The sequence below is a fragment of the Sarcophilus harrisii genome, chromosome 3, assembly GCF_902635505.1.
Source record: "Sarcophilus harrisii chromosome 3, mSarHar1.11, whole genome shotgun sequence".
Lineage (NCBI taxonomy): Eukaryota > Metazoa > Chordata > Mammalia > Dasyuromorphia > Dasyuridae > Sarcophilus > Sarcophilus harrisii.
This window is the reverse complement of record NC_045428.1, coordinates 446,683,469-446,697,106: the sequence shown is the minus strand read 5'-3', so window position 1 is coordinate 446,697,106 and position 13,638 is coordinate 446,683,469. Positions and strand designations below refer to the sequence as shown.

General features: G+C 32.1%; 1 protein-coding gene across 3 annotated transcripts in view; it reads right to left on the bottom strand.

Moving 5' to 3' along the window:
- Window positions 1-13,638, bottom strand: part of CENPJ (centromere protein J) — a 40,315-nt gene that overhangs the window by 12,968 nt on the left and 13,709 nt on the right. For all 3 annotated transcript variants that reach the window (XM_031960844.1, XM_031960843.1, XM_031960842.1), the window contains 5 exons: window positions 11,949-13,515; window positions 10,843-10,975; window positions 5,280-5,445; window positions 2,676-2,918; window positions 2,078-2,162 (listed from right to left, as the gene is read on the bottom strand). In XM_031960844.1, coding sequence (XP_031816704.1) covers window positions 2,078-2,162; window positions 2,676-2,918; window positions 5,280-5,445; window positions 10,843-10,975; window positions 11,949-13,515 — 2,194 coding nt within the window. The remainder of the gene's footprint in view (window positions 1-2,077; window positions 2,163-2,675; window positions 2,919-5,279; window positions 5,446-10,842; window positions 10,976-11,948; window positions 13,516-13,638) is intronic.

Here is a 13,638-nt window from a genome sequence, read left to right as displayed (position 1 = left end):
CTTGAAAGCCTTCAGTGAGGTAGAAACTATTTTCTCCCAAAGAAGGCCATTCCATTTCTAAATAGCTCCAATTGTTAGAAACTTTATCCTTAGATCAACCCTGTCTCTTTGTTGCTAATCTGGCCCCCTAGGGGCAAACTGAACAAGTCTAACACTTTCTCCAATGAGAAAGCCCTTCAAAAAAATTTGAAAACAGTTTACCTACTTCTCCAGTCTTCTCTTCTTCAGACAAAAATCTCCAATTATTTAAAATAATCTTTATAAAGCCCTTTGCAATCCTAGTCACTGTCTCCTAGATACTGTCTAGCTCATAAATTTCCTTGCTAAAATATGGAATTGAAAATAAATTTCCACATGTGGTCAATCTAGGGCAGAACATATTAAGATGGTGATTGTTCATTGGGTCTTAACCTGAACTTGATAAATTATACAATACTAATAACAGCTAAAAGTGATATAATGCTTACTATATATCATGTTCTGTGTTAAGTGGCATACAAATATCTCATTTGATCCTCAGAACAATCCTGGGAGGTAGGTGCTATTATAATCTCCATCTTGCAGATAAGGAAACTGAGGCAGACAGAGGTTAAATGACTTGTCCAGAATCCCACAGCCAAAAAAGTGTCTAAAAGAGCAAATTAAAACTCAGGTTTTCTTGATTTCAGGCCTAGTACACTATCCATTTACACCACCCAGGTCTGCCTCCATTCTTCTTTAAGAGATCCAAATGAGAAAGCAATGAAGTCTCTCGGTCACTACTAGAACAAAATTCTGGTGATCAGGACCAGAAAGATTTATTTTTCTAGATTTACTTAGTTTATGTAAAGCCCTCAGAGACATGCTTAGCTTTTCTCAATTGGCCAATTAGCTATTCCTTCCTTGACTCAATCAGGATCCACACCTTGTTAAGGAATAGGCATAAAACCATTTTGTTTACACATTTTAAATTTCATTAAGTCATTCAACTGAAGTGCCTGAGCTTCTTTGTGATTTCACTGATTGATTTATGCAAAAGATTATCATTTCTTAAGCTATAGCCTTTGGAGCTCACAGCCAAAGCAACCTTTCTTTTCTGTCTGCAGAGTTCATAACACAGTTTCTCTATCAAACAGATTCAGAGAACTATCATATTACTAAAAAGTTGACTTCTTAAAGATGACTCAAATTAGGCATCATGATTTTGTTTATTTAACTAACTGATTAAAATGGACATAATGAAAAGTGTTTATATTTAGTCAAGTTAAGGAGAAGAGGTAATATTTGTTTTATTAACTAGTTTTTTGATACCCGAGTCTGCTATTGATATTTGGATAAAATCAAGATTCAAAAAACAACAAGGAAAAGTACTATATTGCAAGCACCAAATCCCAAAAAAAAAGGTGACTTTTACTGGTGATCTTCCTGCCTAGTGTTATTATCAAATGGTTAAAAAGTTTCATGCTTCCAGAAAAATTACAAAGCTATTTATCAATAGAGTATAATAAAATTTAAAATAAAGCTCTTGATTTCTCTAAGCAAAAAATTTGAAGTAAAAAGTAAGTTTTCCAAGATAGTAGCTTATGTAAAAGTAAGAGATGAAAATGATATTGAAATCTCTAAAAACAGTTAAATCAATTTTGTGGTTTACTTACAATAAGCAATAAGAAACTAAATCCAAAATTTTGCTAAAAGGGAGATGATAACATTTAAAGAAATGAAAAAAGAGCAGAGAAATATAACAGATGAACTTTTAAAACATTTGTAAATGTGGATTTATATTGTGCAACTCTTGTATGTGCATAGTTATTTGCATAATGTATTCATTTTAACATGAATTCCTTGAGGGCAAGGAATATGACTGCTTTTATTCATATCCCTGAGGCTTAGCATGGTGCCTAATCATTTAATAAATGATTAATAACATAAATTTTTATTCTTATCAAAGAATCTGATACAAGAAGAGTTTCAATGTGGCAAAAAGTTTGAAAACTTAATTCATAAAATAGATCATTAATAGAGGAACACCTAATTGGTCATGCTAAGTTTCTTGTAATATACATGTATGCTTATGGCTTACTCATAAACAATTTCATACCTTGTCCTGGTGAATGATTTTTCTTGTATTTTTCCATCTGACTTGAAGATGAGTTCTGACTCTTCTGAAAGCCTAACAATGGATTCTGTAATCATATTACATATGGACACTTTAAGTAAAAAAAGAAGAATGCTTATTTTTTTAATGATGAACTATCTGTGACAAAAAATATTAGGCATTATTTTCTTCAGTTTGTTTTCAGAATTCTTTATCAAGTATTTATTCCTACCAAAGGATCTAGTAGAGCCAGATAATCCATTTTCTAAGCAGGAAATATTCTTTAAGAATAGTACAAAAGTAATTTGGTTTTTTCCCCCTACATACCATCCTGAAAAGATGGGTATTATTTAACAGATTATCAAATCCCTCAATTGTATCTCAATTTTAAGATTTAAACATGTCAGTTAACTGATTTTTAAAATCTTATGATCAGCCTCAACACAACAAAGTACCTTCATTTTAACTATAGATTATAATTAGCAATGTTAGAATCCAAAGTTTACAACAATTATTAAAATCTGGTTTTTAAAATTTTCATTATATTTGGATTCAATTCTGAATAATATATGTGATCAGTAAAAATTTACTATAAACTCACTGTAGACTCTTCTTTTTTCATAGAAAATAGGGAATGTTCATTCTTTAAGTTGTTTTCAATAGCTTCTGCTTTTTTCCAGGCGTCAAGTCGAAACCGTTCCATAACTTTTATCTCTTCTCGAAGATCTGTGTTCTCTTTAGCTAATGTTTCTATTTGGCTTTTAAGGCGACCATGTGTATTTGACCACTTTGTCTCTTTTCGCTTCAACTCTTCTTGTAAATCTGCTATTTGTTGTTTTAAAGCCTTCAAAAGAGAAGCAAATATCCACAAGTGCTCAATAAGTTCAAACAACATTTTTATCAAGCTGCTTATAGAACGAATAGATCCGTAAGTGACAAAGACATGCAGTTAAATACACTGAGCATTTATTTATATCCAAGAAACTGTTAGATATTGTGGGTATATGCAAAAAAAAAAATTAGGACAAATGGTACTCTGACCACCATCTGTTTGTGTGGTAGGGAAAGAAGACACATAACAAAAATAACAAATACAGGGACAGCTAGGTGGTGCAGTGGATAGAGCACCAGCCATGAAGTCTGGAGGACCTGAGTTCAAATCTGGCCTCAGACACTTAAGACTCCCTAGGTATGTGACCCTGGGTAAATCACTTAACCCCAATTGCCTCAGCCAAAAAAAAAAGAAATTTTTTTTTAAAATAATAAATACAAAAATTTTGTATATATTAAATATCACACAGCAGTGGTAAAGGAGTTTGGAAGAAACAATAACACATTTTGGATGGGGAAATTATGAAAGATTAACATAAACCAAGTTTAAATTGTCTGTCCACTGAAAGACTTTGGTCAGCAGATTAAATGAGGGGGAGATTTCAGATAAAGGACAGAGTTTAAACAAAGGGCCAGGGAGGCAAAGCACAAGATATTTTCAAGGACATAATGAGTGTATCACTTTGGCTAGAGAAGCACGATTCTGTAGAAACATTAAGCATTATAAAAATATAAAAGTTTAAGTTGAAGCTAAGGCTCTGAATTCTAGGATAAAGGGTTTGAATTTTATCCTGCTGGCAGCTAAGATCTGAGCAGAGTAGTTCTTTAAAAAAAAAAAAAAAAAAAGGCTATTTTAGAAAGAAAAATCAGGGAACAGGTTAAAGTTAGGAGGTGATGACAGGGAAGGGACAGGACAGAGCAGTGAGAAAATTATTGCAACAGCCAAGTCTTTAAGTATGGATGGTGACAACAGGAAATAAAAGGACAAGGGGATATGTAAGACATGAAGACAATTCTGCCAAGCACTCAGAACTGAAAAGAAGAAAAAGAAAAAGCCCTGTCCTACTATCAAGGAGCTTACATTCTAATGGGAAAGACAATATGTGTACATGCACATATATGATGACTTTATGGTGGGAAGGGCATGAGTGGGATAATCAAAAGGCTTTTATAATGAAGGCAGCATATGTAAAGAGTTTCAAAGGAAACAAAGTGCAAGACAGAGAAGCATTTCCAGGGATGGGGGACCAGCCAGGAAAAGAGCACACAGAATGGCCAGAAGGCTGCAACGATATGTTCTAAAGCTGGAAATAAGAGATTAGGAGTAGATTGGAAACCTACTAAAACTAAACTAAAAAACTAAACAGAGGTGCTTATATTTGAACTGACAAGTAACAAGAAACTATTAAAATTTATTGAGCAAGAAAATAACATGATCAGAATTGTACATTAGGAAAAAAAAAATCCTTTAATATTTGTGTGGAAGAAGACACTTCAGGCAAGGAGACCAATTAGGAAGATACTATATTAGAATAGACAAAAGGTAATGAAATTGTGAACTAAGGCTACATGAAGAAAGAGAAGGAGTGTTGTAGAGGGAGAAGTAAGATTTGGCGACTGACGAGAGATCTATGGAGTGACAAAGAACAGAGTCAAGGATGACACCAGGGTTGCAAACCTATATGATGACTCAGGGAAAGTGGTGCAAACAACAAAAAGGTTTGGGAAAAAGAAAAATTTAAGTGTGAGACATATTGAATTTGAGATGCCTAAAGGATATCCATTTTAAAATATCCAACAGATAATTGGAAGATGTGCCACTGGACTTAAAGAGAAAGACTACAGCAAGATTTGGGAGTCATCTGTATAGAAACAATATCAATGAAGTCAAGATTATAGGCTGAAGGACACAGCGAAGAAAATGTTCCCAAATCTAATCTATTTCAAGTTAGTAGATAAACATGAAAGGAATTTTTTCTTAATCTTAATCTAATGAATAAAGAAACTATAGTCAGTGAAAAACTATTACCATCTTTTACTATGAAAAATCATTGCCTTAATGAATATTAAAAATGCCAAGATATAAACATTATGTGCAATATATGTCTGTTTTCAAATAATCTTCTAGTATCACTGTTATTTCTAACTGATGTTACTTATAAGTGTTGTATAGCATTTAGCATGCATTTAGGAGAATTTTGACATCATACTTACAAAACAGTTAAAATTATTGAGATTAAGAAATGAATCTGTTGTAGATCCATAACAAAAATTCTATAACAATGTATTACTGACATTTTTTATTATTAGCCTATCAATATCAATTCTATAACTTTGCATACCTTGTATGCTCTACTACAAAGAGCTCTCATACCTGAATTTCTTCACGTTCCTTTCTATCTGGAATTGCTCTTGCAGTTGTAGTATATTTTTCAAAAACTCTGCGTTCTTTTTGTAGCTTTCGCATTTCTTCCTTTTTAAACTCTTCAATTCGAGCCAATTCTTTTGCTTTCTGCTGTTCAAAGTCTGCAATCTCCTTTCTAAATTGATTAAAATACAAATACATCTTATCATCTATAATAAACATCTAATAGAGTAATCTAAATGTCAAATCAAAAGGAATTTTAAGTGACAACCTGCACCGACAAAATCAGAGAACTAGCATGAGACAAACATTTACCTAAATATGGAAATATTTTCAGTTATATCAGATGTCCATAAAGAGAGCAAAATTAAGATAGTTAAACAACTGGGCTACAGTTATCGATAAGTTATCACACATACATTTCTTCTGGATAGTCTCTAAACTTCTAATTCACAGCTATGAACTCTCCAACATAACCAAGGAATAAGGTAATGCAACTTTTAATTTTTGCTTGCCTATATAAAAGTATATTAGATCCGGAATCAGACTATCTGTCTTATTCTAGATCTGTTTGTGTGATTTTTGGAGAAGTCATTTATTCTAATTTAGCCTCAGTTTCTGCAACTGCAGAATGAGCTATTAAAAATCCTTCATGTTCTAAGATTGTGTATGTATGTGTCTGTGTACATAAACACATACATTCACATATGTAATTTTATATCTATATTAATAATAACTGTCTCCTGCTCAAAACAAAAGTTAAAGAATGGGGCTAGAAATATATAGTCATTCTTTTTGATGAAGTCACACTATGATAACCTTTAGTTTGCTAGTCAGTCAAATCTGTGAATTTCTTCTTAAATGAAAAGAGTAGCAAATATACCTCTTTAGAATAGCAATTTCCCAGGTTATAGGATTTAATACTATTTTGTAGCCTTATCTCCCTCTAGCTTGTCCATTGATGGTAGAATACAGCATCAGTTCATAAGCTGGTTCTGAGAAAGCAAAGTTTACATGGTCTTGTTTTATACACCTCCAATTCCCTGTCCAAATCTAAACTGCCATTTCAAACTGAGCCTACTGTGTTATCTCAAAGTCTGTTTCCTCTGCAATCCAAATAATCACATTCTGACTTTAGGCCCTTGTTACCTTTCACATAGATTACTACAATAATTTAATAAGTAATATTTGGGATTCTGTTTACCCTACACATTGCTACAAGATTAATCTTTCTAAAAATGTCACCTACCTGTTCAAAAATCTTCAGTAATACTCCATTACTTAATGAATCCAAATTCAAAGCCCTCCATGATTCCATGCACATATTCTTTCTCAGGCAACAACATGGCATAAAGAATAGAGCATCAAAATCGGAGTCTGGAAGATGTGAATTCAAATCCAGCCTTAGACATCTACTATCTGTGTGCCCTAAACTGTGTGCCTAGTTAAAATCTGCAGTTCCTCATCTATAAAATGGGAAGATATATGTGTACATTTATATATATATATATATGTGTACATGATATCCAAAATATAAATCAATATACGTGTGTATATATATAATTTATATGTATGTGTGTGTATAAACACGTTTGTTTGCGTCTATTTTTCTTGCACTAGTCTCCCAATCTACAGTCCTTATATTATCAAATGCCTTTTGAACATCTAATCTAGTTAATTATCCTTCTTAACTGCATCTCTTAAGATTCTTCTCTTGATTCTCATCACTTCCCATGGATTTAATTATCATCTCTTATGCAGAGGAATGCCACATCTATATTATCCAACCACAGTCTCTCTTCTCAGCCCCAAAACCATGTCTTCATCTGCTTATCAGACATTTCTTTCTGGATGTCTCACTGGCATTATGAAATTCACATGTCCAAAACCCTTCCACTTACTAAATTTCCCTATTACTGTTGAGGACACCCTCTACTGGGATGAAGGCAAGATGACAAGAGAAAGCCTTTGCAGAGCTCTCTCTCTTCCAAACAGGAATATATCTTACTCAATAAGGAAGTGGGAAGGGAAGGAAATGAAAGAAAACAAGGGATGGGAGATGAGAAAAGGGAAAGCAGATAAAATAAGCAGCAATAGATTTTAAAGGACGTTCAGGATAAAAAAGAGAAGGATAAAAAAAAATGGCAAGAGAAATACACAATTAATAATCTTAACTATGAATTAGATGAACTTACCTTATAAAACAGAAGCAGACAGCAGAATAGATTAGAAACTAGAATCTAACAATATGTTGTTTACAAGAAACACTTGAAACAGACACACAGAATTAAATTAAGGGACTGAATCTAGTCTGCTTCACCTGAAGTGAAAAGGGCAGGAGTAGCAATCATGGTCTTAGACAAAGCAAAAACAAAACTAGAACTAAATAGGATACGCAAAGGAACTAAATCTTTCTAAAAGGAACCAGAGAAATAATGAATCAGATGAAATAATATCAATACTAATTTAAATGCAACAAATCCATAGCATTCCAGATTCTTAAGAAAATGAATTAACAGGAAGAAATAGTGACACTAAAGCAGTGGGGAATTTCAACTTTCCCTTCTCAAAACTAGATAAAAAATAACCATAAAATAAATTTAAAAAGAAGTCAAGGAAATGAAAAGGATTTAGAACAAATAAAAAATCCCCATCAAACACCAAAATGGAAATCCTGAAAGTCAAGAGATTAATAAAATTGAAAATAAAAAAGCCAGTGAATTAATAAATAAAACTAGGAGCTGGTTTTATAAAAAGAAATAAAGTAGTTTTAATCTTATTTTAAAAAAGGAAACCAAATAGCATCAAAAATTAAAAGGGTGATTACCAACAATGAAGTGAAAATTAAAACAATTATTAGGATTTATTCTACCCAATTATATGCTATTAAAATGGAGAATCTAAGTGAAATGGATAAATATTTACAAAAATATAAACCGCCCAGATTAACAAAACAGGAAACAGAATATTTAAATAACAATATCTAATAAAAAAAGAAATTTAAAAAGTCATCAATAAGCACTCTAAGAAAAAAGCCCCAGAACCAGATGGATTCACAAGTGAACTTTACCATGCAGTCAAGGAACAATACCATATAAACTATCTGAAAAAGTAAGTAAAGGAGAAGTCCTATCAAATTCCTCTTATGAACAGATATAATTTGGTACTCAATCCAGGAAAGAGCAAAAAGAAAAAAAAAATTTTAACAATTTCCTTTATAAATAACAAAGCAAAAAGTTAAGGAGATTACAACAATATATTACAAAGATCATACATTATAAGATGGAATTTATACTAGGAATCAGCTTATTTGACCATATAAATAACATTACCAACAAAAATGATATAATTATATCAATGGATGTGCAGAAAATGCTTTTGACAGCACCCATTCCTATTAAAAACACTAGAAACCAAAGAAATCAATGGAGCCTTTCTTCAAATATAAATAAAATCAAGAACAAGCATTATACCCAATTGGGATAAACTTGAAACTTTCCCATTAAAGCAAGGATGTCCATTATCATCACTATTACTGAACATTCTACTAGATATGTTAGCTATAACAGTAAAACAAAAACAAACAAAAAAGAAATTCAAAGAATAGAAAAAGGCAAAGAGGAAACAAAAGTATCACTCTAACAACATGGGGATTGAGAAAATATGATTTATTATCAGTAAATGTTTGATTTATACACCAATTTAAAAGCCTATACACCCAGAGAACCATGAAAATTTCTTAGTCAAAAAGGGATTATGGGTGGATAAAATTTAAGAAACTCTGGTATAGGGTAATCCAGTTTATGAAGGAGAAAACCAACCAATGTGGACTGGATAGAGATGGATTCTTTTGTTCAGATTCCTGGAGGCAGTTGAGTCACACAATCAAGTCACATTCTCAACAGAAGGAGCTTAAGACTTTTAATCCATCTCATTAATATGCCCCACCCTTTAATCAAAGGTTCACCTATCAGGGTTGATTTTTTTTTTTTTAACCTACAAGTGCACCTCTTTTTCCAAAGGTATTTCAGCATTCAGGAATCTCCATGGATGGATTCGTTAGTAGGAGAAACCACTGACTATCAATTTAGTGATTATCAGTTAACCTAATTTATTATTAATTACCCGAAACTGTCTCTAAGCCTTTTCATTCATCTCAATGGTATATTTCAAGAGAATCAACTAAAAACCAGTTGAAACAATTAACTTCAATGAAACTGCATGATGACACCACTTTTATGATACAGGTTTTTATAAATATGGCTAAAATGGAAATGACTTCACTTGTATAATCAAAATTAAATTGCTTATGTTTTCAAGGAGGGAGAAGAAAAGAGAGAGCAGGATGTTTTCAGTAAAGCCTAGACTTACATGAGCAGTAAGCAAAATCAGAACACTGTATGTATACAGTAACAATAATATTGACGGTGATCAACTGTGAATGATTTAGCTATTCTCCGCAATACAATGAAGCAAGACAGTTCCAAAGGACTTATAATGAAAAATGTAATCCACCTCCAGAGAAAGAACTGATGGAGTCTGAATGGAGACTAAAGCATACTTTTTTTACTTTATTATTGTTTTGTGGTCTGCATATTCTTTTCCAACATGACTAATATGGAAATCTTTTATATGACTGCACATGTATAATTTCTATCAAACTGTTTTGCTTTCTCAAGGATGGAAGAGTAAAAGGGATGGAAATTTGGAACGCAAATTTTTTTTTTCTTACAAAATTTTAAAAAAGATTAAGTTACAAAATTTTGTTTATATGTAATTGAGAAAAATTAAAAATGTAAATAAAAGATATTCATGGTTTTCATAAACATCTTGCCAATACTCTAATAAATTTTTTTAAATTAAAGAATCATTAAACAGATTATATCACATTAATATCTGCTCCTCATAGAACATAAATTCCAGAAGAGGTGGAGATCACTGTGTGATCTTGTGCTAAGTGCCTACCATAGAATATTTGTAAAAATGAAGACTCTCTCTATATATTGACATATTATGAAGAAGACAGAAATGTGGTTATCTCTATAAAATAATGCTCAACAAAAAAAACAGTACAGGAAAGATTATATATACTCAGAATACAATTATATAAAAATAATCTGTTATCAGAGATCTGAAGAAATTAAGTATGGGCTAAGTTACCACTGAAAACTTATGTTTATTTTTTCTGAAGAGCTGATTAAACATCTAGCCCAGTGCCTGGCATATAGTAAGCATCGCTATTAAGGGGTAAGCACTTTTCAATCTTTATGCTCTAAGTTAAACAATGAAGCCTAAGAGGCCAGTATACCAATTTGGTAAGCTGCCTTTCATAAGAAAGGAAGATTAAATGTTAAGAATACTCAACCGGTATTGAAGACAATCATTTCCCTACACATTTTTCTACATGAAAAAATGAGTTATCACTAGATCCTCATGGAGATCCTTGACGTTTTTGTTGGCCACGAAACATATAGTAGTATTCCAAAATTTAATTGCTTTTAATTCTATTCCTAAAGAAATTCATATATCCTCTCCTTAGTCAATGTATCACACACTTATTACACAAACTTACCTGAGATTTTCTAAGGCATTTTCTCTTTCATTGCGAAGTTTAGCTAATGATGCATTTTCAGCTTTAAATCTTTCGATTTCTGTTTCCAATTCAACAACTTTCTCTTTTAAAATCTGGGAGCGAACACTATCACCTACAACATATCAAATTAATATGAATGCTGAATTGTAATCAGAAAACAGAGTAAAATCTTGCTATTATTAAATGATGACAATATATAAACATTTTAGAGTTAAAATGACTTAAAAGATCTGCTTCTATTATTAAAAATAGGCTTAATTTCTCTAAAGAAAGCACCTGAGGTCTATATATAAAAAGAACCATATATCACTGCCCCTTGGAATGTTATAAGTTCTATCACAAATCACCTACACTGTGCTGGGTACTAAAGTTACATACAGTCAGATTCTAAAGATGAGATGGACATTGCCAGTTTGATGTTTTGGGCAAACAGGTTCCTCCTATCTTACACACATATACACATTCTCATCTCTCAAATTTGCTATATAAAGGCATAAATTTTTAGAGATAAATTAGAGGTCTGCTGATACTCCAGGGTGAGAATATTGGTGAAATAAGGGTGCATAAACAAGAATTCCTTTAAACTTTCCCTTTATGACAAAACTGGAAGTTGAATATTTATTGTTTATGAAAGACATTAGACTATCACTGGGTTGTATATTAATGAATAACATATGGAATTAGGAAACTAAAAACCACATGTCTTTCCCTCATCTTCTAAACCGTTTTACTAATGTTTGGGTCAGGTCTACTAAACTTCCTCCCACTATGTTCCTGGAGCATTTTCTTGATATTTTACTACATCAAACATTGTACTATAGTAATCTATATACACCCATGTCTCCTCCTGGACAGTGAACTCCACAGGAGTCCATATTACAACTTGTACATCTTTGGTGAGGAGGTACCTGGACAGTACCTTATATGGGAATATACAAACAAAAAAAATGTTTTATTGATGACACATCAGTAAAGGAAACCTAAGGGTTTCAAATAACTGATCTTACTAAATAGAAATCACAAAAAAAATTTAAGCTTTATGACATTTTGATAAATCTTTAGTTTCTGATAATATTAAGACTTACCAAGTGGTTGTTCTTGGCTTTTATTTAATTCAGATTCAGATGCTAAGTGTGGGTCTGATCTAGGTTTAGGCTTCAAGGAAGGAAAGAGTTTCATCATCAGATCATTAGTAGGAGGAGGGCTTATACTCTTACTGGATTTACACAAATCATCTCCTTTCTTTATGGGTGCAACCTTCCTTTTTATTGCTTTGTCCAAATTAGATATTTCAGTTTTACTACAATAGTCCATCAAAGGAAGCCCATTAACATCTTCATTCCCAAGTACATCATCTTTACTTTCATTTTCTTCAAAGTCAGTCCATGTTCTCTCATCATCAAAATCAATTTTATTCATATTTACACATGATGCCTTAGGAATTTTATCGTTCATGCTTACCACTATGATGGATTCATCACTACTGTCATCTTTATCTGACAAATCCAGATCAATATCCCGGTTTTTACCCTCCTTCCTAGAGTCTCTGAAAGGTCCTTTACCATCACCCTTTTGTGGATTATCTTCTCTGCTGCTGCTGTAAAAGTTTTTAGTATCTTCATTTGTTGCTTTTATGGTACTATCAAGATGCTCTTCAAAGTCACTGCTAACACCACTGTTCCCATCATCTTCATCCTCACTTACATTCCATTTGATTTGACTCTCAGAAGTAATATTTTGAAATGGTTTTTTGCTGACTTTGCTGATCTGTTCTTTCAAACTTTGAGGTGATGCTTTTGATTCAAGATGTTTTGTTATTTCATACATATTCTTATCTTGTTTAATATGATTTGATTTCTTATTTTGGTTGTGTGGAATAACAACATCTGTTATATTTGCTTTTACTTGTTGCCCTGATTTGACAGGGGTAGAAGACATTCTATGGCCTTTGCCAATCTGCTGGTCTCTTTCTAAGATTTTTAATACAAATGAGGAATTACTAGAGAATGATATTTCATCAGCAGCTTGTTCCAAGAACAAAAATTCATCTAACTCCAAGTTCTCCTTTTCTTTTTCCTTTTCCCAATTGTCTAATTTCTTTTGAAATGAAATTTCAAAAGAAAAGTCTGAATCTTTTACAATATGACCCATAGAACTTTTAGAAACAGAGGCAGGATTGGTCAGTTCTGTAGAAATAAGAGGCTTTTCTATGCATTGTGGTTTATTTTTGACTTTGCAACCTATTTCAAAGGGTTTTGTACACTCTGGTATATTTTCCTTATTAGGTTCTAACTTATTATTTTTTTCTAATTTCATTTGATCTTTAAGCTGTCCATCAAATTTCTTCCCATTATTACTTCTAAGTACTTTTGACTTCAGAGAAACTGCATTACTGGTTTTGTTTCTGACTTGATTACTCTTTTTCATCTCTGTAACTGGTTCCTTATTTATAAGAGCAGTTTTCCGCTGTATTTGTTGTCTGTCTGCTTTAAATACTGGCTGTTCTTCTGACATGCTTTGATGAGTCATTAATTTATTCTCTTTTGGTTTTCGAACTTTAGATTTAGCATTAGTAAACCTAGCTAGGCCTTCTCCTCTTTTTAAGAATGGCCGTTTTGGTATTGCTTTGGCTAATGATGACATTTCTGCTTCCTAAAAAATAAAAAATATATATTTTAATTAATTTTTTTATATTACTGAGTAATGGTCAAAGTATTTTTAAAGGAAGTTATATATTAATGATGAATTTTTATTGGGATATTTTTGTCAAAACAT